Raw genomic sequence first — 24,853 nt, 5'->3', positions numbered from 1 at the left:
TAAATGGATACAATAAAAAGATCTTTGGATCTTATAATTTATCATGTCTATTTATGCTAAATTGTTATTTTATTCTACAAAACATATTGCTTCATTTAATAAAAATACAAATCAAAATAGAATAACATAAAAATATGACAAAAACATTTGCTCTGATAAAAAATACAAATCAAAATAAAATGACATAAAAATATGACAAAACAATTAGCCCTGTTATATAGCTGATCTTATGCTTTGAAACAGCTTCACAAAGGAACACATTTTCCATGTTAAAATAGTTTATACCTTTTTTTCTGCATTGCTATTGTTATTTACTAATGCACTAATGATTGGGGATTATAGTTAGAAATACCAGATGGGATGTGACGGAGAACAAAACCCTTCCTTGCATCTGCATGGTATAGATTAACTGTACCTTTGTTCTTAAATCCCCTTGTCGCCTTAGCCTTGTTTGCTTTATATTTGACACCATCCATGCACACGTTTAAACTTTATTTTCTTGGGGTCTGAGTGACCTGGTGATTGTGTCTTATAATACCACACAAATTGTGTTTCTACATCAAATCCACAGCTACCTGAATTATTTCTAAATTAGTTGTGCAACAAGATATATTATAGGAATCCATGTACACTACCAAATACACTAATTGCACATGATTTTGTGACAAAAAGTGAAAAAGGCATGTATTTTCTAATTATAAAATACTTTGCTTAAAGGGACATTGAACACTTTGTGATGGTAATATAAAATGATAAATCATATATATCAAAAAACCTCAGCAATATACTTTCAATATTTATTTTTGGCCCCTTTTCCTGTAATTACATTCTGAAATTGTGGGCTTTTCAGTTCCTGTTAGAAATGAAAGTGCAGAACACTGTTATATTCCCCACAGCCATTGGCTGCACACTCTAGTGACCTATTTATAACTGCCCCTAATTGGCCACAGCAGAGAATGTAACCTAAGTTACAACATGGCAGATCTCATGGTTTTATAGACACTAAAACTTTACACTTATTTGTCAATATTTAAACCACTAATTGAACTTTAACAATACATCTGCATGTTATTTTCAGACTAATCTTTTCTTTAAATGCATCATTCTATCTAGCGTTTATTTTTAATGTCCCTTTAATATAGTAATACCCATTTTTTCAGTTTACTAATTTTCACAACTTAAAAGGGACAGTCTACTCCATAATTTTTATTGTTTAAAATATTCCCTTTATTACCAATTCCCCAGTTTTGAATAACCAACACAGTTATATTAATACATTCTTTACCTCTGTGATTAACTTGTATTTAAGCCTCTGCAGATTGACCCCTTATTTCAGTTCTTTTGACAGACTTACATTTTATCCAATCAGTGCTGACTCATAAGTAACTCCACAGGCGTAGGCACAATGTTATTTATACAGCACACATTAACTACCACTGTCTAGCTGTGAAAAACTGTCAAAATGCAGAGCCAGCCTTCAATGGCTTAGAAATTAGCACATGAGCCTACCTAGATTTATTGCATGCCCTATCTGAATCATGGAAGTTTCATTTTGACTTGCCTGTCCCTTTACTGAAACCCCAAAAAATAATTTTATATATATATATATATATATATATATATATATATATATATATATATATATATATATACACATACACACACATATATACTGTATATATATATATATATATATATATACATACACACACATATATACGGTATGTATATATACATACACACACATATATACTGTATATATATATACATACACACACATATATACTGTATATATATATACATACACACACATATATACTGTATATATATACATACACACACATATATACTGTATATATATATATACCCACACACACATACCATACACATTCACACAGTATGTTAGATTCAATAAAGCTCACTAGGGTTGAAATTGTTTGTTTGGGTAAGAAAAACCCCATACACTTGTCACTAACATCTTATAAACTCTAAAAACACACTTTTTACTTGTAAGTATATTTTTATGTGTTGATAATTGATATTTTAATGATATGTTAATAAAGTTATTAACCTTAGACAGTTTTTATCATTAAGAGTATCATTGAGTATTTTTGGGATGGTTGAGGCAAAGTAATGACAACATATAGCGTTTGAGGGAAATAAAGTTTATTTTTATACAGTATATGGTTCATGATTTTTAGTAACATTTAAAGGGATATAAAAGTCTGTTTTTTGTTATAATAAAAAACCACTAAGCAGTGGCTTATACTTAATAGAAATCATTTCAATATGTAGTATTCATCATATTAAAAGGATTTAATCTTGTATTTATTTTTTATTTTTAACTTCATTTGTTCAGGGTCCCTTATTTCTTGTCATAACCCCACAAAAGGGCTTTGGCATTTACAGAACAATAAAGGAGGAGACTTGCTTTTGAAATGCTTGCTAGGAGACACCTGAAATAACTGCAGTCAGTTTATAGCTCATGTTCAATAGTGGGCTTTTGCAGCAAACATCATGTGACAGTAGAAAATAAGTTATGTAATGTCAGCTCTGTTATCTAGCTGCAAGCATTGGGTAAACTGAACATTTATAAGTGCTCATTTACCAAGAAAACAATTAGCTTGTTTGTTTTTTAACACATCCTGTTTCTTATTATGTTAACATATTTTTTGAATAAAGGTGCACTCTTTAATATCCCTTTAACTGACACTTTCAAACAATAAAAAAAAAAGATTTGTAAATTGAAAAATGTAAGCAAATAAGCCAGGTTTAAAATCTTTCAAAGCCTTTAAAATCCTTGTATGCAATAAAAATTGAATGTGTGGTCATTTTATAATATGTACTTACTGGAAATTAGCAACTTTTACTGCAACTGGTATGTGCGGAAGCTGAGCTGCCCACTTCAATGTCACGTCCTGGTACACAAGCAACATATTATTATGGTTTCCGACCAATGTGTTTATTGTTCCTTCAGTCACTGTGGGTTCATAAAGAAATTGTAAGGAAAATTACTAAAATACATTTCTCTAAAGAAGATCCAGATTTACTTTGTTTGTTGTCGTTTCTAGTTTTTGGTGTGTCAAAAATATTTAGGAGATAAATGAGAACCTGATGTTTCGAAAAATGAATAATAAAGGTTGCCAGTCAGCTGCCCTGCACAATAATACTGGACAGCCTAAAGGGGACTTAGCACCGGTGGGGGCCAAAATGGCCCCTCCTCAAATCTCTATCTTATAAAAAATATCCTATATATTTTTTACAAATAAGCAGTGATTTTATCCCCTTGGCTGCCAGTATCCTGGAAATCAATCATTTTACTTATTTGATTGCCAGTAAGACACAGCAGTGATATGACCCTCCTTTGACTACCAGCAGGACACACATTGCAGTGGCTGCATGTAACAGGGAAAGAACAGCTTTTCAATGCTCCTATGTCTACCAGTAATACATAAGTTTGGTATTTTTTACCATCTTTCTCTGCCAGTAACAAAGAATAGTGCATGTGCTGTGTCACTTCTTTATGGGCCATGGCACAGAAGGCCTAAAAATGTAGCTGCTTTTATTTGGATATTTGACAAGTATTTTTGCACAGATTTTACTGGACAGCCTGCTGATAAACTGGACTGTCTGGTTAATACTGGACACCTTGTATCCCTAAGAATAAAGATGAAAAAAATTAAAGGCAGATCAAAGAACAGCCATGGGGTAAGCAAAATGTTTTAGAGCCAACAATATTTCTATATAATGTTTAAAATATTTATATTATGCTTTTTTATGACTGTCTGTGACATGTACCTTTTATTAGAGCTTTTCTGAAGTGCACTTTATTTAATTGCGCTAAAGAGACTGGTAGAAAATTACAAGTTGCCCGTCTAGTATAAAAGGCCGTATTGTATATGGTTTAAAGCATCTTACTCTATATTTGATGTGACACTAAAAGGTTTATATTCTGATTGTCAACAAACATTTAGAGGAAAACTCAGGTTACCAGTAATGAACACATAACGGACTAGTAATATATTTCTGAGAAGTATATAAAGTAGATAAGAACAATTAAAAAAACACACCCACAGTAACACACAATAGTACCAGAATTTCTTTTTTTTACTGAGAAATTTGATCACACTACTAAAGGTTTTGCATATTTTTTCCTCTCAGATATTAGTAGTATAATTTGTTCCACATCAGTGCTGTTAACATTAGTAAAATTAGTCTTAAGAAACAAGTCTACAAACTACACCTAAAAGCAAATAATGGCGTCATTAAACCGATCCGTCTATATATTTTCTTTATATATATATATATATTTTTTTATTATTTATATATATATATATATATTTACAGCTAGTACTTTGTAATTCCAAACATAGAATTCCATTATTTTCTAACTAACCTGAACAATATGGAAGGAAGCAGCTTGGACTGTAATCAAGTTTTTTCATGAAGCGGATCTGTCCATTCTCCTTCAGGCAGAAGAAGTTTCTTTCGCCAAGAACAAAAATAGAGGAAGCTGTCTGATTAAAGGAGACGATGCAAATATCCAGTGCCTGTTCACCAATGCTCAGCATCCAGTCGGCCTGCAAATATACAGAGCATAAAGTAATCTATATAGCAGCTGCAGCCCCTGTCACCTAATTATGACTAATTTTAAACAGAAAAGCAATTTAACCTTTTGGTCCCAAAGAGGCATGAAAAGTATTTTTAATTCATAACAATCAGCCTGTTGATTGATCTTCAGAGGTTTCCTATTAAAGTCCCACTTAATATATTTAAAAATATTATATGTGTTGGCCAACATTAAAAGTGTAATCCCTCCAAAGATAACTTTGGAAGCATGCATATGGTATTAAAGTGCTTTTCCAAATCTTATAGTATTAAAATAATTTTGTATAGCACTTGTATGGCATATAAAACATACCGGAACTGGAAGACCCAATTAAGCTCAAGGACAAATGTGCTAGCATAATGCTTTTACCAATGGAAGAGAATATAACCAAAATAACAGGCTGTAAAAGTGCAATTCTACAAAAATTATATATATATATACACAAATACACAGGGCTTGCAATTTCCAGTGGTCCAGTAGCTTAAAACGACTTGGATATTGCAAAGGATGACTTCGAAATTTGACTTTTTCCTATCATTAAGATTGGGTGGACTAGTAACTTCTTCCTCTGGGCTAGTAGCTTTTAACCCCTGACTAGCAAACCATAGTTTGCTATATACTATATATATATATATATCTCAATTAACTGCCCAGTTGCCAAGTACAGAGTTTGTATTAGGTGCCAAGGGCTTTTTTTCAAATTTAAACTGTGCTTTCTTAATAAATAATTCCCATGTATGTATGTGTGTATATAAAACTAGATTTATAATATCACTAAAGGTACATTAATGAAAACCATTTAAAACCATGGATATGATGAGTTTTTAAGCCCCGATAGGAAGCATTTTCATACATGCATACAAACATAATTATTTAAGTATGGTTGTCTAATCTAAGGCCAAGGGTTCATTATAAGGTAGTGAAGCAATTGACTTACCTCATACTATCCCTTTACCTAACATCATTTACCACACAAATTGCTCTATTTTTCTGCAAACAGCCCATATCTGACAAACACATATGTGCGTGTGTATCTATCAGTGTTCTTACCAGAACATTTTACCAGCTGGGTGGTGTTATCAAGTACCAGGTAGGGAAGTGTAATACTTTGTAATATGATAGCATCTTCTATCTAAAGCACAAAATAATTGCATAATTTAACATAAATTAATTAAATTATAATTTGTGCAATAAACATTGGAAACAACACTGAATTTTAGCCGGGTGATTAGCCATTTAAAAAGTCCAGGGGAGAACACTGTATGTATATGTGTGTATATTTTAAACATCATTTGCACAGTATCAAATGTACAGTACCCTTTTACACATAACTGACACAGTATTCTAACTAAATTCTATAGAGTTTACTTTATATCTAAAACTGGCAGCACAGATAGAATGGGTTTGGTATAACTTGTCTTATTCTCTAGAAGAAAACATATCATATGGTTTGGCATTGTTAATATTAACTACATGACTATACATGTGTAACTATATAGTTTAAAATAAACATACAAACATTAGATGTAAGCACAATAATGTGCATGTATTGTATTGTTAAAAAAGACATAGGGTTGCCACTAGGGTTACCAGGTGACCAGAATTCAACCCGACAGCCCAGTATTTTTTAAGTCCATGAGTATTAGCTAAATGTAAGAGGCCTCATATCCCAAAAGGCATTAAAAACATACACCCAGAATACAAGCTATGCGCTAAACCGGGTGCGTAAATAACGCGTAAAAAAATATTTGAGCGGTATCGCACTCTTCATAGCGCTGCCATTACAAGTTACTGAAAAAACTTCTTTTGTTGTGCGGTATGGTGCAATAAGCTCCATACTGCACAAAGCCCAAGGCCTGATTTGACGTGCTCATGCACGTTTTCCCTCATAGACATCAATGGAGAGAAAGTGATTAAAAAAAAAAACTAACACCTGCGATCATGGAATAGCGATCGCTATAACACATTCTACATTGATGTCTATGGGGAAAAGAAAGTTACGTTAAAACACCCTAACATTAACCCCTAGTTTAGATACCCTTAATCTGTCCCTCCCTGACATTGCCGACACTAAAGTTATAAACCCCTAAACCGCTGCCTCGACACTAATTAAACCCATTAACCTCTAAACCGCCAGCCCCACATCACTATTAATATAATAAAGTAATTAACCCCTAAACCGCCAGCCCCCCACATCGCTACTACTATAATAAAGTTATTAACCCTAAACCGCTGGCCCCCAACATCGCTACTACTATAATAAAGTTATTAACCCCTAAACCGCCGAGCCCCCGCATCGTTACTACTATAATAAAGTTATTAACCCCTAAACCGCCGGCCCCCACATGGCTACTACTATAATAAAGTTATTAACCCCTAAACCGCCAGCCCCCCAAATCCCAACACACTAAATTAAACTATTAAACCTTACTATCCCCTATACTGTAAATTAAATTTACAACATAACTATCTTAAAATAAATAAAATTATGAAAAATAAAAAACACTAAGATTACAAAAAATAATAAACAAAATTATCCAAAATAATAAAAAGCCCTAAAAAAACAAAAAAGCCACCCCAAAATAAAAAACAACTAACCTAATAATAAACTACCAATAGCCCTTAAAATGGCCTTTTGTAGGGCATCTTTTACGACAAAAAATTACAAAGTCCCCCCTAACAGTAAAACCCCCCAAAATAAAAAAACCTAAGTCTAAAAAAAAAACTAAGCTACCCATTGCTTCTAAAGGGGCATTCATATGTGCATTGCCCTGAAAAGGGCATTCAGCTCTTTTACTGCCCATTAAAATAAAAAAAACCTAACCTTTAAAAAAAAAAAAAAACACCCCAAAAAAAACAAAAAAAAAACCTAAGTCTAACCCCCAAATAGGTACTCACCATTCCTGAAGTCCGGCAGAGAAGGTCTTCTAACAGGCGGTGAAGGTCTTCTTCCAGACGGCGACATCTTCATCCAGCGCGGGGAACTCTTCTAGCTTCATCCAGGGCGAAGGCGGCGCAGAGATGACCGCGGAACAGAACCAGCGACCACAGAGCCATCCAGCGTGGAGGATCCACTTCATGCGATCGATGCCGCCCACTGAAGATTGAATTCAAGGTACCCCTTTTAAATTGGGGTACCATTGCATTCCTATTGACTGAAAAAACGCAATTTATGCTTACCTGAAAAATGTATTTTTTTATTGACACAGTGAGTCCACTGATCATCAGTAATTACTATTGGGAATATCACTCCTGGCCAGCTGGAGGAAGGAAAGAGCACCACAGCAAAGCTGTTAAGTATCACCTCCCTTCCCTCAAATCCCAGTCATTTGACCGAAGGAAAATGAGAGAAAGGAAGTAACACAAGGTGCAGAGGTGCCTGAGGTTTACAAAACAAAAAGACTGACTGAACAAAAAAGGGCGGGCCGTGGACTCGCCGTGTCAAGAAAGAAAGAAATTTATCAGGTAAGCATAAATTTTGTTTCTCCAACATTGGTGTGTCCGGTCCACGGCGTCATCCATTACTTGTGGGAAATATTCTCCCCCACAGGGAAAGGCAAGGAGAGCACACAGCAAGAGCTGTCCATATAGCTCCCCCTCTGGCTCCGCCCCCCAGTCATTCTCCTTGCCGCTCTGAACAAGTAGCATCTCCACGGGGATGGTGAGGAGTTTGTGGTGTATAGTTGTAGTTTTTTATTCTTCTATCAATAGTTTGTTATTTTAAAATAGTGCTGGCTTGTACTATTTACTCTATAACAGAAAAGTGATGAAGATTTCTGTTTAAGAGGGCTATGATTTTAGCACAAGTAACTAAAATCCATTACTGTTACCACGCAGGACTGTTGAAACAAGAGAACTTCAGTTGGGGGTAACAGTTTGCAGACTCATCTGCTTCAGGTATGACTAGTCTCCTTCTAACAACAAAGGCTAATGCTAGATGACAGTCATTTTTCTTTCACCTCAGCAAAAAAGATAACAGGCTTCCCCTTTTTGATTTTTATGCTGGTAGACCCTGTTAGGGGCCAAATCGGTTTTTATTACAATATGATACCATTTGAAATATTTTATAAGCTCACATACACTTGGGAACGTTTTTTATTGATCTGGCTTGTTTTAGACACCTAAATCTAGTCAGGAAGGCCCCTTCACTCTAGTGTGCTGAGGGAGGAAGCCTCATTTTGGCGCTTCAGCTGCGCAGTTTATTTCAAGGCAGTGCATGCAGATTCATGTGAGAGGGTCCTGTGGCTCAGAAAGTGACTCCAGAAGGCTTTTTTCTGTGAATGGTTGACCCCTAAGGAAGGTAAAAAGCTGCAGCAAGGCTGTAGCTGGGATTGTGGTGTATAAAAACGGTTAAATACAACAATTAGCTCCGGTTTGCTTGTTTTAAGAGCTAGAGTCTCCATATTTGCTGTGCAATACTTTCTAAGCATTAAGACACTGGGGTCCAAATTTCAGAAAAATCGGATATTGCCTTCATAGTTTTTTGAACATTCAGAAATAAAGTGTGTCATTTTATTATTTAAAGAGACAGTAACGTTTTTGTTTAAAATCGTTTGTATTGCATTGTTTGCCTGCCTAAATCTGTTTAACATGTCTGTGCCATCAGATAACCTATGTTCTGTGTGTATAGAGACAAATGTGGTTCCCCCTTCGAGTGTTTGTGATAATTGTGCCATAGCGTCCAAACAAAATCAGGACAGCTCTGTTACTTTTCATAATGTTGCCCAAGATGATTTATCTAATGAAGGTAGTGGGGATAGCTCTACATCCTCTCCTTCTGTGTCTACACCAGCTTTGCCCGCGCAGGCGACACCTAGCGCGCCAGTGCTTATTTCTATGCAACAATTAACAGCAGTAGTGGATAATTCTATAGCAAATCTTTTATCCAAACTGCCAGCTTTTCAGAGAAAGCGTGATTGTTCAGTTTTAAATGCAGATAAAAAGGATGAACAATCAGACGCTGACGATGCCTTATCTATTTTACCCTCGCATCAATCGGAATTGGCTGTAAGGGAAGGGCTGTCTGAGGGTGAAATTTCAGACTCAGGAAAAATTTCTCAACAGGCAGAACCTGATATAGTAGCATTTAAGTTTAAGCTAGAACATCTCCGCGCTTTGCTTAAGGAGGTATTAGCTACTCTGGATGACTGTGATTCTATGGTAGTACCAGAGAAGCTGTGAAAATTGGACAAATTTTTAGAGGTCCCAGTGCACGACGACGCTTTTCCAATACCTAAGAGAGAAAGGTTTTGCAAGCCGTGGTGCCTTCCATTTAGGTAACCTGATTTGCTCCCTCCCTTCATCCGTGTCCTAAAGCTTTGGTATTGGTTCCCACAAGTAATGGATGACGCCGTGGACCGGACACACCAATGTTGGAGAAAACAGAATTTATGCTTACCTGATAAATTACTTTCTCCAACGGTGTGTCCGGTCCACGGCCCGCCCTGGTTTCTTAATCAGGTTGAAATTTTTTTTCTTTATACACTACAGTCACCACGGCACCCTATAGTTTCTCCTTTTTCTCCTAACCGTCGGTCGAATGACTGGGGGGCGGAGCCAGAGGGGGAGCTATATGGACAGCTCTTGCTGTGTGCTCTCCTTGCCTTTCCCTGTGGGGGAGAATATTTCCCACAAGTAATGGATGACGCCGTGGACCGGACACACCGTTGGAGAAAGTAATTTATCAGGTAAGCATAAATTCTGTTTTTCTTTCTAATGACACGGTGAGTCCACGGATCATCAGTAATTACTATCGGGAATCAATACCCAAGCTAGAGGACACAGATGATCAGGGAGGGACAAGACAGGGAACCTAAACAGAAGGCACCACTGCTTGAAAAACCTTTCTCCCAAAAGAAGCCTCAGCCGAGGCAAAGGTATGTAGAGAGGACCAAGTTGCAGCCTTGAAAATCTGTTCCAAAGAAGCTTCACTTTTGAATGCCCAGGAGGAGGAAACAGCCCTTGTGGAATGAGCCGTGATTCTCTCAGGAGGCTGCTGTCCAGCAGTTTCATAGGCCAAACTAATTATACTCCTCAGCCACAGAGAAAGAGATGTAGCCGTAGCTTTCTGACCCTTGCGTTTCCCAGAGAAAAAAACAAACAAGGCAGAGGACTGGCAAAATCCTTAGTCGCCTGCAAATAGTATTTCAATGCACTTAATATTCCTATCCGAAACTACTTTAGGAAGGAAACCTAACTCAGTATGCAGAACCACCTTATCTGAATGAAATATAAGGTAAGGGGATTCACACTGCAACGCCGAGAGTTCAGAAACTCTTCGAGCAGAAGAAATTTTAACCAGAAACAAAACTTTTAAAGATAACATCTTAATATCTAAGGAATGCATAGGCTCAAACAGAGCTTGCTGAAGAACTCTAAGAACAAGGTTAAGACTCCAGGGAGGAGTAACATGCTTGAACACAGGCCTGATTCTAACCAGGGCCTGACAGAAGGATTGGACATCTGGCACATCCGCAAGACATTTGTGCAACAATATAGATAAGGCAGACATTTGAACCTTCAAAGTACTAGCAGATAACCCTTTCTCCAGACCCTCCTGGAGAAAAGACAAAATCCTAGGAATCCAAACTCTACTCAAAGGGTAACCTTTGGATTCACACCAATACAGATATTCACGCCATATCTTGTAGTAAATCTCTCTTGTCAGAGGCTTACGAGCCTGAATCATGGTCTCAATGATATACTAAACTTAAGCGTTCAATCTCCAAGCAGTCAGCTTCAGAGAAACGAGATTTGGATGAAGGGCCCTTGAAATAGAAGGTCCTTCCGCAGTGGAAGTCTCCAAGGTGGAAGAGATGACATCTCCACTAAGTCTGCATACCAGATCCTGCGAGGCCACGACGGTGCAATGAGGATCACCGACGCCCTCTCCTGTTTGATTCGAGCAATGACCCGTGGAAGGAGAGTGAACAGAGGAAACAGATATGCTAGACTGAAATTCCAAGGGACCGCCATCTATCAGTACCGCCTGAGGATCCCTTGACCTCGACCAATACAGGAGCTTGGCATTCTGACGACATGCCATGAGATCCAGCTCCGGCTATCCCTATTTGAGGAGCAAGCTGAAAAACACTGCTCAGAAAATCCGCTTCCCAATTGCCCACTCCTGGAATGTGGATCGCAGACAGACAGCAGTTGTGGGTCTCCGCGGACTAAATAATTTTGGTTACCTCTACCATGACCAAGGAACTCTGAGTTCCCTGAAGATTGATGTAAGCCACTGAAGTTATGTTGTCCGACAGGTACATGATAAACCGGGCTGACCCTAGCTAAGGCCATGGCAAGAAGAGCATTGAAGATTGCCCTCAGCTCTAGAATGTTTATGGTGAGAACTGACTCCTCCCGAGTCCATAAACCCTGAGCCTTCAACGAGTCCCAGGCTGCTCCCCATCCCAGGAGGCTGGCATCCGTGATCACGATCACCCAGGTAGGCCTGCGGAAGCAGGTTCCCTGGGAGAGATGTTCCTGAGACAACCACCATGGAAGAGAATTTCTTGTCGCCTGATCCACTTCTAATCGCAGAGAAAGGTCTGTATAATCCCCGTTCTATTGACTGAGCATGCATAACTGTAGAGGTCTGAAATGGAACCAAGCAAACGGTATGATGTCCATGGCAGACACCATCAGACCAATTACCTCCATACATTGGGCCACTGACGTCGAAGAGAGAACTGAAGGGCAAGACAAGAGTTGAGAATCTTTGTTTTTCTGACCTCTGTCAGAAAAATTTTCATTGATAGAGAATCTATTATTGTTCCCAAGAACACCACCCTTGTAGCTGGGATTAAGGAACTCTTTCCCAAATCACCTTCCACCCGTGAGAGCGCAGAAAAGATAACATCTTTGTGTGGGAGCAAGATGGCGCCTGAACAAGAATATCATCCAGATAAGGCGCCACTGCAATACCCTGCAACTGCAGCACCGCCGACAGCGCTCCCAGAACCTTTGAGAAGATCCTTGGAGCTGTGGCAAGGCTGAATTGAACAGCAACAAACTGAAAGTGTTTGTCTAGAAACGCGAACCTTAGAAACTTGTGATGGTTGCTGTGGATGGGAATGTGCAGGTACGCATCCTTTATATCCACTGTTGTCATGAATTGACCCTCATGTACCAAGGGAAGAATGGAACGAATTGTTTCCATCTTGAAGGATGGTACTCTGAGAAACTTGTTTAGACTCTTGAGGTCTAAAATTGGTCTGAAAGTTCCCTCTTTTTTGGGAACCACGAACAGATTGGAGTAGAATCCCAGACCTGCATTGGAACAGGAACTATCACTCCCATGTCGGATAGATCCAGGACACAATGTGAGAATGCCTCTCTTTTTATCTGGTCTACAGAAAATGTTTGAGAGGAGGAACCTGCCCCTGGGAGGAAAGGTCTTGAACTCTAGTTTTTATCCCTAGGACACTATGTCCATCGCCCAGGGATCCGGAACATCCCGAACCCAGGCTTGAGTTAAGAGAGAACGTCTGCCCCCAACAAGATCCGCTCCTGTATCGGGGGCAGACCCTTCATGCTGACTTTGAGTCACTAACGGGCTTCTTAGATTGCTTCCCCTTGTTCCAAGACTGATTGGACTTCCAGGAAGACTTGGACTGTTCCTGTTTGGAAGAGGGAGGGGAAGGATTACCTTTAAAGTTTTGAAAGGAACGAAAATTACTCTGACGTCCTTTCTGTTTATTCCTCTTATCCTGAGGGAGGAAGTGTCCCATTCCTCCCGTAATATCCGAAATTATTTTGGCCAAGCCCAGCCCAAACAAGGTCTTACCCTTGTAGGAAATCGCCAAAAGCTTAGACTTAGATGACACATCCGCAGACCAGGACTTCAACCATAAGGCTCTGCGGGCCAGAACAGCAAAGCCAGAAATCTTTGCTCCCGATTTAATGACTTGTAGGGAAGCATCCATGATAAAGGAATTGGCCAACTTAAGAGCCTTGATCCTGTCCTGGATCTCTTCAAGGGGAGTATTGGTCTGAATAGATTCAGACAACAAAACAAACCAGTAAGCTGCCGCGCAATACACACCGCAGGGTGCCATTGTAAACCCTGGTGTACATACATCCTTTTAAGTAACCTTCCAAATTCTTATCCATAGGATAATTAAAAGAACAGCTATCCTCTATGGGAATAGTGGTTCTCTTAGCCAAGGTGGAAATTGCCCCTTTCACCTTGGGGACTGTTTGCCAAGACTCCTTGATAGAGTCAGCTATTGGAAACATCTTCTTAAAAATTGTGTAAGGAGAAAAAAGGATACCAGGTCTCTCCCCTTCCCGTGCAATAATCTCTGTAGCAGGAAAAACCTCCACCGCAGAAGACACATCAAAGTACTTGTTTAGCTTACTAGACTAGGATTTCTTAGGATTGACTACGACAGTCGTGTCTGAGTCGTCCAAGGTGGCCAAAACCTCTTTAAGTAACAAACAGAGGTGTTCTAGCTTAAACCTGAAGGTTACAACTTCAGAATCAGAAGAAGGAATTACACTGTCTGAGTCTGAGATTTCACCCTCAGATGCTACCGAAGTATCTTCCTCCTCAGACTTCTGGGAGGGAACATTCGGAATAGCCACGACAGAAACGTTACTCACTGTGTCAGAAACGTTACTCACTGATTCTTTACATTTCCTCTTGCGCTTTCCCTGCAACATGAGAAAGGCAGACAGCGCATCAGTTACTACAGAGGATATGAGGTAGCAATGTCTTGCAAAGTAACTCCAACCGGAGTGTGAGAGGAAATGCAGGGCACTGCATGTGTAGACAATAAGGTTTGGGACACTTGAGGAGAAAGCTGCGGCATATCTTTAACAGGCGACCCCTGAACAGCATCGGCCTTAGATAATGATGGCTCAGAATCAAAGTCTATCCCTGTAATGTAATGTTCTCTCAATTACGAGAAACAAAATGGGATTGGTGGTTCCACATTAGCATTAAAACACAAACTACAAGTAACATTTTGCAGGGCCTCTTGGTCCATCTTTACTGAATAAACAAAAAATAAAATACTTTTATTTAACTTTAAAATTTAAAGGGACAGTAACATTTTTCTGACAATATATTTCAAAGTAATTTTTTATTTTTTAACAGCACAGCAGCGGCTCTGTAGAAACCCAGACAGCCTCTACACCTCAGAAAGCTCTGCTGAGGTGCCTACCTGTCCTGCTGGTTGCCGGAGTCAATAGTAGTTAAGGATCCGGACTCAATCCAGAGCTGCTCCAACCGGCTATCAGGCGATCGCTCTCACAGTCTTCTGAGAATGCAGAACCGCAACGAAATTACTTTACCCTTCCGGCACTCAGGAAATGATCCTGAAAAAGCACGCAAAAATTCTTTTGCCGCCTCAGAAAAAGCCCGCCCATCGTGGGCGTACCTAACTGAAACTACCCGGCCGGCATTAACCTCCTTGTAAAAAGTAAAGCCACCGAGAGTAACACCAAGTAAAAAAAACACTACCAATGTCATCCACCCTGTCCGGAACACACTGGAGACTAAACACTAACTGAGCCTTGTCAAAAAATAATTCCTCTCATCCCCAGTGCCTGCACAAACTGCCTCACATTATCCTATTAACCCATAATAGGCTTCAATGCATTAATGTCCCAAATAGAGCTAACTGTTAAAGTGCCAATATTTCCCCCTTCTTTTTAGAAAAATTAAATTTGGCTCTTACCTCAATGTAAATCTGCCCGGCAGCAGGGCAGCTCACTAGGTTTGAGAGGCAATGCCCTACAAAAGGCCCTTTTTAATTTATTGTTAGGTTAGGGGGTGTTTTTTTATTTTGGGGTGGCTTTTTTGTTTTTATAGGGCTATTAGATTAGGTTTAATTTTTATCATTTTAGATAATTTTGTTTATTTTTTTTGTAATCTTAGGCCTAGATTTGGAGTTCGGCGGTAAAAGGGCTGTTAACGCTCCGCGGGTTTTTTTCTGGCCGCACCATAAATTTAACTCTGGTATCGAGAGTTCAAACAAATGCTGCGTTAGGCTCCAAAAAAGGAGCGTAGAGCATATTTACCGCAAATGCAACTCTCGATACCAGAGTTGCTTACGGACGCGGCCGGCCTCAAAAACGTGCTCGTGCACGATTCTCCCATAGGAAACAATGGGGCTGTTTGAGCTGAAAAAAAACCTAACACCTGCAAAAAAGCAGCGTTCAGCTCCTAACGCAGCCCCATTGTTTCCTATGGGGAAACACTTCCTACGTCTGCACCTAACACTCTAACATGTACCCCGAGTCTAAACACCCCTAACCTTACACTTATTAACCCCTAATCTGCCGCCCCCCGCTATCGCTGACCCCTGCATTACACTTTTAACCCCTAATCTGCCGCTCCGTAAACCGCCGCCACCTACGTTATCCCTATGTACCCCTAATCTGCTGCCCTAACATCGCCGACCCCTATGTTATATTTATTAACCCCTAATCTGCCCCCCACAACGTCGCCGACACCTACCTACACTTATTAACCCCTAATCTGCCGAGCGGACCTGAGCGCTACTATAATAAATGTATTAACCCCTAATCCGCCTCACTAACCCTATCATAAATAGTATTAACCCCTAATCTGCCCTCCCTAACATCGCCGACACCTACCTTCAATTATTAACCCCTAATCTGCCGACCGGAGCTCAACGCTATTCTAATAAATGTATTAACCCCTAAAGCTAAGTCTAACCCTAACACTAACACCCCCCTAAGTTAAATATAATTTTTATCTAACGAAATAAATTAACTCTTATTAAATAAATGATTCCTATTTAAAGCTAAATACTTACCTGTAAAATAAATCCTAATATAGCTACAATATAAATTATAATTATATTATAGCTATTTTAGGATTAATATTTATTTTACAGGCAACTTTGTAATTATTTTAACCAGGTACAATAGCTATTAAATAGTTAAGAACTATTTAATAGTTACCTAGTTAAAATAATTACAAATTTACCTGTAAAATAAATCCTAACCTAAGATATAATTAAACCTAACACTACCCTATCAATAAAATAATTAAATAAACTACCTACAATTACCTACAATTAACCTAACACTACACTATCAATAAATTAATTAAACACAATTGCTACAAATAAATACAATTAAATAAACTAGCTAAAGTACAAAAAATAAAAAAGAACTAAGTTACAGAAAATAAAAAAATATTTACAAACATAAGAAAAATATTACAACAATTTTAAACTAATTACACCTACTCTAAGCCCCCTAATAAAATAACAAAGACCCCCAAAATAAAAAATTCCCTACCCTATTCTAAAATACAAAAATTACAAGCTCTTTTACCTTACCAGCCCTGAACAGGGCCCTTTGCGGGGCATGCCCCAAGAATTGCAGCTCTTTTGCCTGTAAAAAAAAACATACAATACCCCCCCCCAACATTACAACCCACCACCCACATACCCCTAATCTAACCCAAACCCCCTTAAATAAACCTAACACTAATCCCCTGAAGATCTTCCTACCTTGTCTTCACCATCCAGGTATCACCGATCCGTCCTGGCTCCAAGATCTTCATCCAACCCAAGCGGGGGTTGGCGATCCATAATCCGGTGCTCCAAAGTCTTCCTCCTATCCGGCAAGAAGAGGACATCCGGACCGGCAAACATCTTCTCCAAGCGGCATCTTCTATGTTCTTCCATCCGATGACGACCGGCTCCATCTTGAAGACCTCCAGCGCGGATCCATCCTCTTCTTCCGACGACTAGACGACGAATGACGGTTCCTTTAAGGGACGTCATCCAAGATGGCGTCCCTCGAATTCCGATTGGCTGATAGGATTCTATCAGCCAATCGGAATTAAGGTAGGAATTTTCTGATTGGCTGATGGAATCAGCCAATCAGAATCAAGTTCAATCCGATTGGCTGATCCAATCAGCCAATCAGATTGATCTCGCATTCTATTGGCTGATCGGAACAGCCAATAGAATGCGAGCTCAATCTGATTGGCTGATTGGATCAGCCAATCGGATTGAACTTGATTCTGATTGGCTGATTCCATCAGCCAATCAGAAAATTCCTACCTTAATTCCGATTGGCTGATAGAATCCTATCAGCCAATCGGAATTCAAGGGAACGCCATCTTGGATGACGTCCCTTAAAGGAACCGTCATTCGTCGTCTAGTCGTCGGAAGAAGAGGATGGATCCGCGCTGGAGGTCTTCAAGATGGAGCCGGTCGTCATCGGATGGAAGAACATAGAAGATGCCGCTTGGAGAAGATGTTTGCCGGTCCGGATGTCCTCTTCTTGCCGGATAGGAGGAAGACTTTGGAGCACCGGATTATGGATCGCCAACCCCCGCTTGGGTTGGATGAAGATCTTGGAGCCAGGACGGATCGGTGATACCTGGATGGTGAAGACAAGGTAGGAAGATCTTCAGGGGATTAGTGTTAGGTTTATTTAAGGGGGTTTGGGTTAGATTAGGGGTATGTGGGTGGTGGGTTGTAATGTTGGGGGGGGGGGTATTGTATGTTTTTTTTTACAGGCAAAAGAGCTGCAATTCTTGGGGCATGCCCCGCAAAGGGCCCTGTTCAGGGCTGGTAAGGTAAAAGAGCTTGTAATTTTTGTATTTTAGAATAGGGTAGGGAATTTTTTATTTTGGGGGTCTTTGTTATTTTATTAGGGGGCTTAGAGTAGGTGTAATTAGTTTAAAATTGTTGTAATATTTTTCTTATGTTTGTAAATATTTTTTTATTTTCTGTAACTTAGTTCTTTTTTATTTTTTGTACTTTAGCTAGTTTATTTAATTGTATTTATTTGTAGCAATTGTGTTTAATTAATTTATTGATAGTGTAGTGTTAGGTTAATTGTAGGTAATTGTAGGTAGTTTATTTAATTATTTTATTGATAGGGTAGTGTTAGGTTTAATTCTAACTTAGGTTAGGATTTATTTTACAGGTAAATTTGTAATTATTTTAACTAGGTAACTATTAAATAGTTCTTAACTATTTAATAGCTATTGTACCTGGTTAAAATAATTACAAAGTTGCCTGTAAAATAAATATTAATCCTAAAATAGCTATAATATAAATGTAATTTATATTGTAGCTATATTAGGATTTATTTTACAGGTAAGTATTTAGCTTTAAATAGGAATCATTTATTTAATAAGAGTTAATTTATTTCGTTAGATAAAAATTATATTTAACTTAGGGGGGTGTTAGTGTTAGGGTTAGACTTAGCTTTAGGGGTTAATACATTTATTAGAATAGCGGTGAGCTCCGGTCGGCAGATTAGGGGTTAATAATTGAAGGTAGGTGTCGGCGATGTTAGGGAGGGCAGATTAGGGGTTAATACTATTTATGATAGGGTTAGTGAGGCGGATTAGGGGTTAATACATTTATTATAGTAGCGCTCAGGTCCGCTCGGCAGATTAGGGGTTAATAAGTGTAGGTAGGTGTCGGCGACGTTGTGGGGGGCAGATTAGGGGTTAATAAATATAACATAGGGGTCGGCGATGTTAGGGGCAGCAGATTAGGGGTACATAGGGATAACGTAGGTGGCGGCGATTTGCGGTCGGAAGATTAGGGGTTAATTATTTTAAGTAGCTTGCGGCGACGTTGTGGGGGGCAAGTTAGGGGTTAATAAATATAATATAGGGGTCGGCGGGGTTAGGGGCAGCAGATTAGGGGTACATAAGTATAACGTAGGTGGCGGTCGGCAGATTAGGGGTTAAAAATTTTAATCGAGTGGCGGCGATGTGGGGGGACCTCGGTTTAGGGGTACATAGGTAGTTTATGGGTGTTAGTGTACTTTAGGGTACAGTAGTTAAGAGCTTTATAAACCGGCGTTAGCCAGAAAGCTCTTAACTCCTGCTTTTTTCAGGCGGCTGGAATCTTGTCGTTAGAGCTCTAACGCTCACTGCAGAAACGACTCTAAATACCAGCGTTAGAAAGATCCCATTGAAAATATAGGCTACGCAAATGGCGTAGGGGGATCTGCGGTATGGAAAAGTCGCGGCTGAAAAGTGAGCGTTAGACCCTTTAATCACTGACTCCAAATACCAGCGGGCGCCCAAAACCAGCGTTAGGAGCCTCTAACGCTGGTTTTGACGGCTACCGCCGAACTCCAAATCTAGGCCTTAGTGTTTTATTATTTTTCGTAATTTTAGCGTTTTTTTTGGTAATGTTAGATTTTTTTTATTTTTTCATAGTGTTAGGTTTTCTTAAATTTGTAATTTAGGTTTTGTTATTTTTCGTTTATTTTATTTTCTTAAAATAGTTATGTTAGTTTTATTTATAGTTTAATCTTAGGTTTTTTTTTCCATTTCACAGGTAAGTTTTTATTTATTTTAAGATAGTTATATTGTAAATTTAATTTAAAGTTAGGGGGGTGTTAGGGGTTAATAGTTTAATTTAGTGATATCTGATGTGGGGGCTCGGCAATTTAGGGGTTAATATGTTTAATTTAGTATTAGTGATGTGGGGACCGGCGGATTAGGGGTTAATAGGTTTATTATAGTAGTTGTGATGTGGGGGGCCGGCGGTTTAGGGGTTAATATGTTTATTTAGTGTTGGCGATGTGGGTGGGTGGCGGATTAGGGGTCAATAGGTGTAATATAGTATTTTTTTTTTATTTTTTTTTTTAAATAGTTTTTATTGAGGTAAGTCAAATGGCATACAGCTTATGCATTTCAACAAATATAAACCATAACATAACATGGTACATAAACTTTAAGGCATGAGGCGTGTGAACACCTCGGATAGAACACGTACCTCGTTTTTACAGAGGCCGTCATGTTAGAGTCAAACTGGGCAGTACAGAACACATTTGCCCAATCTAGTGGTTATGTAACTAGGACGGCTTTAAAAACAGTAGGTAGAGTCATTAGGACTAATGCAAAAGGAGGAGAGAAAAAAAAAAAAAGAAAAAAAAACAGATGTTGTAGGCATAACGAGTGAAAGAGCAACGATGAGGTCTGGCTTCACAGCGTGCGTTGTGTGGGAGACAAGAGAGGCCGTAATAATCCAGCCACTGGCTCTCTTGGTCGTCCCGTGTCTGGCTTCCTCACCTAACAGGGTGTCGGGGGAGGTCTCTAAGGGTGTGTCGGTAAGGTCAGGTGTTGTGCAGTCTGGTTGTGTATTGAATCAGACATGTGGGTGTCCCAAGGTTCCCAGATAAGGCAGAAATCTGACAATTTCTTACGTTCATTGTAGACATAGGTCTCCATGTTTCTAATGTAGTTCACACATTCTATTACTCCCCGCCATTTGGGGGGCTGGCTTTTCTTCCAGTTTCTGGCAACCAACAGCTTTGTGCAAATGAGGATGTATATAAGTAAATTTCGTTTAATGTTAGGGAGCGAGTCTACCCCTATGTGCAGAAGCGCCAGAGCCGGTTTCAGTGTTTCTACGAGCCCTAATTTCTTGCATAGGGTTTCTACCCTTTTCCAAGTGTCTGTCAATCTTGGGCAAGACCACCAGACATGGGTCGGGGTGCCCCGTTCACCGCATTCCCGCCAGCACATGGGCGAGTGATCGGGATAGAGTCTTTGCAGTTTAGTGGGTACTAAATGCCATCTCGTAATGAGTTTGAAATAGAGCTCGTACAAAGTAACACAGTGGGTAGCCTTTTTAGTGATACTGATTGTTTTCTCCCATACTTCTAATGGGTAGGTACATTGTAGGTCTTTTTCCCATGCCTCCATATGAATCGTTTTAGAGGGGATGGAGTCTCCTAGTAGGCACTGATAATGCACAGTAAGAGGTTTGTAGAGGTGGAGATTAGCCCTCCATCTCTGTTCCCACAGTGTGGGGACCCTCAATTCATCTTCCAAGAAACCCCAGGATTTCATAAGCGCTCGGAGGCGTAGGAGTGTGAAGTGGAATCTCGGGGCCACTGCAGGTAGGGCTAGCATGGTCGTATGGGCTTTCAGTTTCCTATTATCATAGAAATCAGACAAAGAAGCCACTCCCGTGGTAGACCACGAGCTGGTGGGGATATCAGATAGTCCCAGGAGGAGGCCCCGAATAGAATGTGCAGGCGAGGGGTGTGGGGCAATGAGTCTGCTATGTCTCAGTTTCAACCAGGTCTCCTGGCATCCCTTGACTATATCATTAGAGATGTGAATTTTTGCCCGCCAATGCGGCGGAAGCCATAGAAGGTCCTCTAATTCCACCAGTGCCGGCAAGGAAGCCTGCTCTATCTCTCTCCATCTGGTCGCCGGCAGGTCATTGCCCCACGCTGAGGCATGGGTGATCATTGCTGCCTCATGGTATTTCCTCACATTAGGAAGACCCGCTCCACCTTTCTCTACAGGCATTTGTAGTATATGGGCTGCAACTCGAGGTCTCTTATCTTGCGAAGTGTAGGCATTGAAGACAGTCTGGAACTTCCGAGTCAGAGAGGTCGGAATTGGGATGGGGATACATCGAAACGCGTATGTGAGCCTGGGTAGGACCATCATTTTGAGGGCCGCCACTCTACCGAACCATGAGATCTCACTATATCTATTGGTGGTCAATTCGAATGTAATCTCCTTCAGCAGTTTCTCATAGTTTTCTTTAATGATGATGTGTTTAGAGTGGGAGAGAAACACTCCTAGGTGTCTAATTCCCTTGGTGGACCAATTAAAAGGGTATAGGAGTCGAATGCTGTGTTCCTCCTCCAAGGGGAGGTTAAGGGAGTACACTTCAGTTTTGTTAACATTTATTTTGTAATAGGAAAGTTTGCCAAATTTCTGCAGTAAGCGAAATAATGGAGGGAGGGAATCCAGAGGATCCGTGAGAAAGACCGTGAGGTCGTCTGCGAACAAAGCCAGCTTCTGTATGGTGTCATGGAGCTGGAGCCCCTGTATTTCAGGGCATTTCCTAATGGCTGCGCCTAGGGGTTCGATCGCTAGTACGAACAGTAAGGGGGACAGGGGGCAACCCTGCCTCGTCCCGTTCGCTATCCGTATTGTAGGGGAGCAGAAACCCAAACCTCTCACCACAGCAGTGGGGCATGAATAGAGCGCCATAGCGGCTCTGATGTATGTATCCGGTAGACCGAACGCCTCCATGGTCTGGGTTAAGTAAGCCCACCTCACTCTGTCAAACGCTTTTTCAGCGTCGAGTGACAGAGTGAGCATGGGCAGGCCCAAATCCGCCACTTCTGCGTATATGTTCAAGAGGCGGCGAGTATTATCAGAACCTTGTCTATTAAGGATAAAGCCCACTTGGTCAAGATGTACGAGTGACTGAAGATGTACATTCAGTCTATTGGCGAGGATCTTGGCGTAGATCTTGGCGTCAACATTAATGAGCGAGATGGGCCTGTAGCTGGAGCATAGCGATGGATCCTTACCCTCCTTATGAATTGTGGTGATGTTGGCCTCCAGAAATTCCGGGAGGAACTCACCACGCTGGTTATCAGTTGGGATAATCGGGATTCAGGGTTTGATTTGTTAGTGGTCTCTAGAGTATAGAGTTCTCCATAGAGCTTGGCTAAAGGTTGGTTACCTGATTTTCGGTGATGGGCTAACGTCTTAATGAAGTACCCTCTCAGGAACGCCTTAAGGGCCGCCCAGACCATGTCCAGGTCCGTGGTTCCTGTGTCATTATGTGTTAGAAAGTCAGTTATCTCCCTGAGAAGGGATGGCATCTCTCTCTCAGTCAGTAGGTGGTCAGAGAGCCTCCAGGGGGGTCTGGTAGTGAAGGTTTGTAGTTCGGAAAAGTCTAGATAGACCATGTCATGATCTGACCATGTGCATGGTTGGACAGTTGGATTCGTCATCTTGTCGAGAAACCAGGAGTCGCACATGACATAGTCGATCCTTGAGAACGAGTTGTGGACTTTAGAATAGTGTGTGAAATCTGTGTTTGAAGGGGCTAAGCATCTCCATGCATCGTATAGGTTATGTTGAAACATAAGTTTTCGAAAGGCATTGGAGAGTGACGAGACATTTCTGTCTGAGTGGGTGGTAAGGAAAGATCTCTTGTCTTTGCGTGGGTCCCACACCATATTAAAGTCTCCTCCTATGACTAGATGGCCTCTCTTAAGCTGGTCAACCCTGGCGAGGAACCGCCTTACGAAGGGGATCTGTTTTGTGTTTGGTGCATATACTGAGGCTAGGGTATATTGTACGCCATTAAGCGTACAAATTAGTATAAGGTATCTACCCTCAGTATCTTTCTCTATATGGTCTAGTGTGAAGGTTAAGTCTCTACTGAGTAGGATTGCCACTCCACGGGTCTTCCCTGCAGTATTTGAAGCCATTTCGCAAATGGGAAAATATCGTGAGTGTCTAATGGTGTGGGAGTCCCCTGACCAATGTGTCTCCTGGAGAAACAGGATATGGACCTTGTGAGTACGGATATAATTAAGCAAAAGTTTCCTCTTCGTTGGGGAGTTTAGTCCTTGTGCGTTAAGAGTAGCTATTCGAATTGGGGCCATTATTACTATCAGTTGTGGGTAAAGGAAAGGGTAGGGTCCGGGTGGGAAATATGGCGGTTGCACTGTTTACTGTCGAGGAGCCAGACACGGGAATCTACCAAACTGGGGTGCCTACTGTGATTGAAAAATCAAATGTCCTAAATATTACTCTAAGGAGAAAGTGGTGAGAAAAAAAAAGTGTCAAGAAAATCACTTTCGCAATGAGTGTCTCTCCTGAAGTCTATCAGGGGGACACAACTATGTTTGTGGGGCGGAGATTAGCAAAGGTCAGCCATAATCCCTGCCAAACCCAGAAAGCAGCTTTGCTTTCACGATATAAACATGGATATAACATAACATACTCAAATAAACTTGTAACATAGCAAACATTAATGAACATGAACATATAATTGTAATTAAACCAGAGGGGGGGTGTTCTCCACTCTCAAACCAAGTAGGTCTTTTGGCAAGGGGTGTGAGGTGACATGTAATCAGGACTGTGTAGTTATCTGACCGTGATTTATTACAGGGTTAAAGAGTCGGTGTGTTTTGGTCATCCCAGATATCTAATGCATTGTCAAGTGCGGTAGGGGGTCTTCCGTCTACAGTCAGAGCTGGGTCTGTCACTGAGCAAAATTGAGCTTATAGTGTGGCATTAATTGGGCTGTTACCTCAGGCCTTACTGTCTTGAAGAAGCCATAGTGGTTCTAGTACCCTTGACAGTTAAATGTTGTTACACTAATATGTAGAAGTGAGGGTGGTGTGGTCTCACTAGTTGTGGAGTCATGGAAAGGGTCAGGAGGTATAGTGTAGAGTCAGTAATCTGGGTCCTTATCGTGGTATTTCACAGTCCGGTAATGTTAT

The 24,853-nt window shown here is 40.3% G+C and overlaps 1 protein-coding gene across 1 annotated transcript in view; it reads right to left on the bottom strand.

Moving 5' to 3' along the window:
- The window catches only part of BBS9 (Bardet-Biedl syndrome 9), a 1,102,055-nt gene that overhangs the window by 734,427 nt on the left and 342,775 nt on the right, over window positions 1-24,853 (bottom strand). Inside the window, exons 8-9 of the mRNA XM_053714434.1 lie at window positions 4,397-4,580; window positions 2,851-2,980 (exon numbers count right to left, since the gene is read on the bottom strand). Coding sequence (XP_053570409.1) covers window positions 2,851-2,980; window positions 4,397-4,580 — 314 coding nt within the window. The remainder of the gene's footprint in view (window positions 1-2,850; window positions 2,981-4,396; window positions 4,581-24,853) is intronic.

Source organism: Bombina bombina, chromosome 5 (assembly GCF_027579735.1).
Source record: "Bombina bombina isolate aBomBom1 chromosome 5, aBomBom1.pri, whole genome shotgun sequence".
In the NCBI taxonomy this organism is placed as follows: Eukaryota; Metazoa; Chordata; class Amphibia; order Anura; family Bombinatoridae; genus Bombina; species Bombina bombina.
The sequence above is the reverse complement of the archived record's forward strand: the minus strand, read 5'-3'. Positions and strand labels throughout refer to the sequence as shown.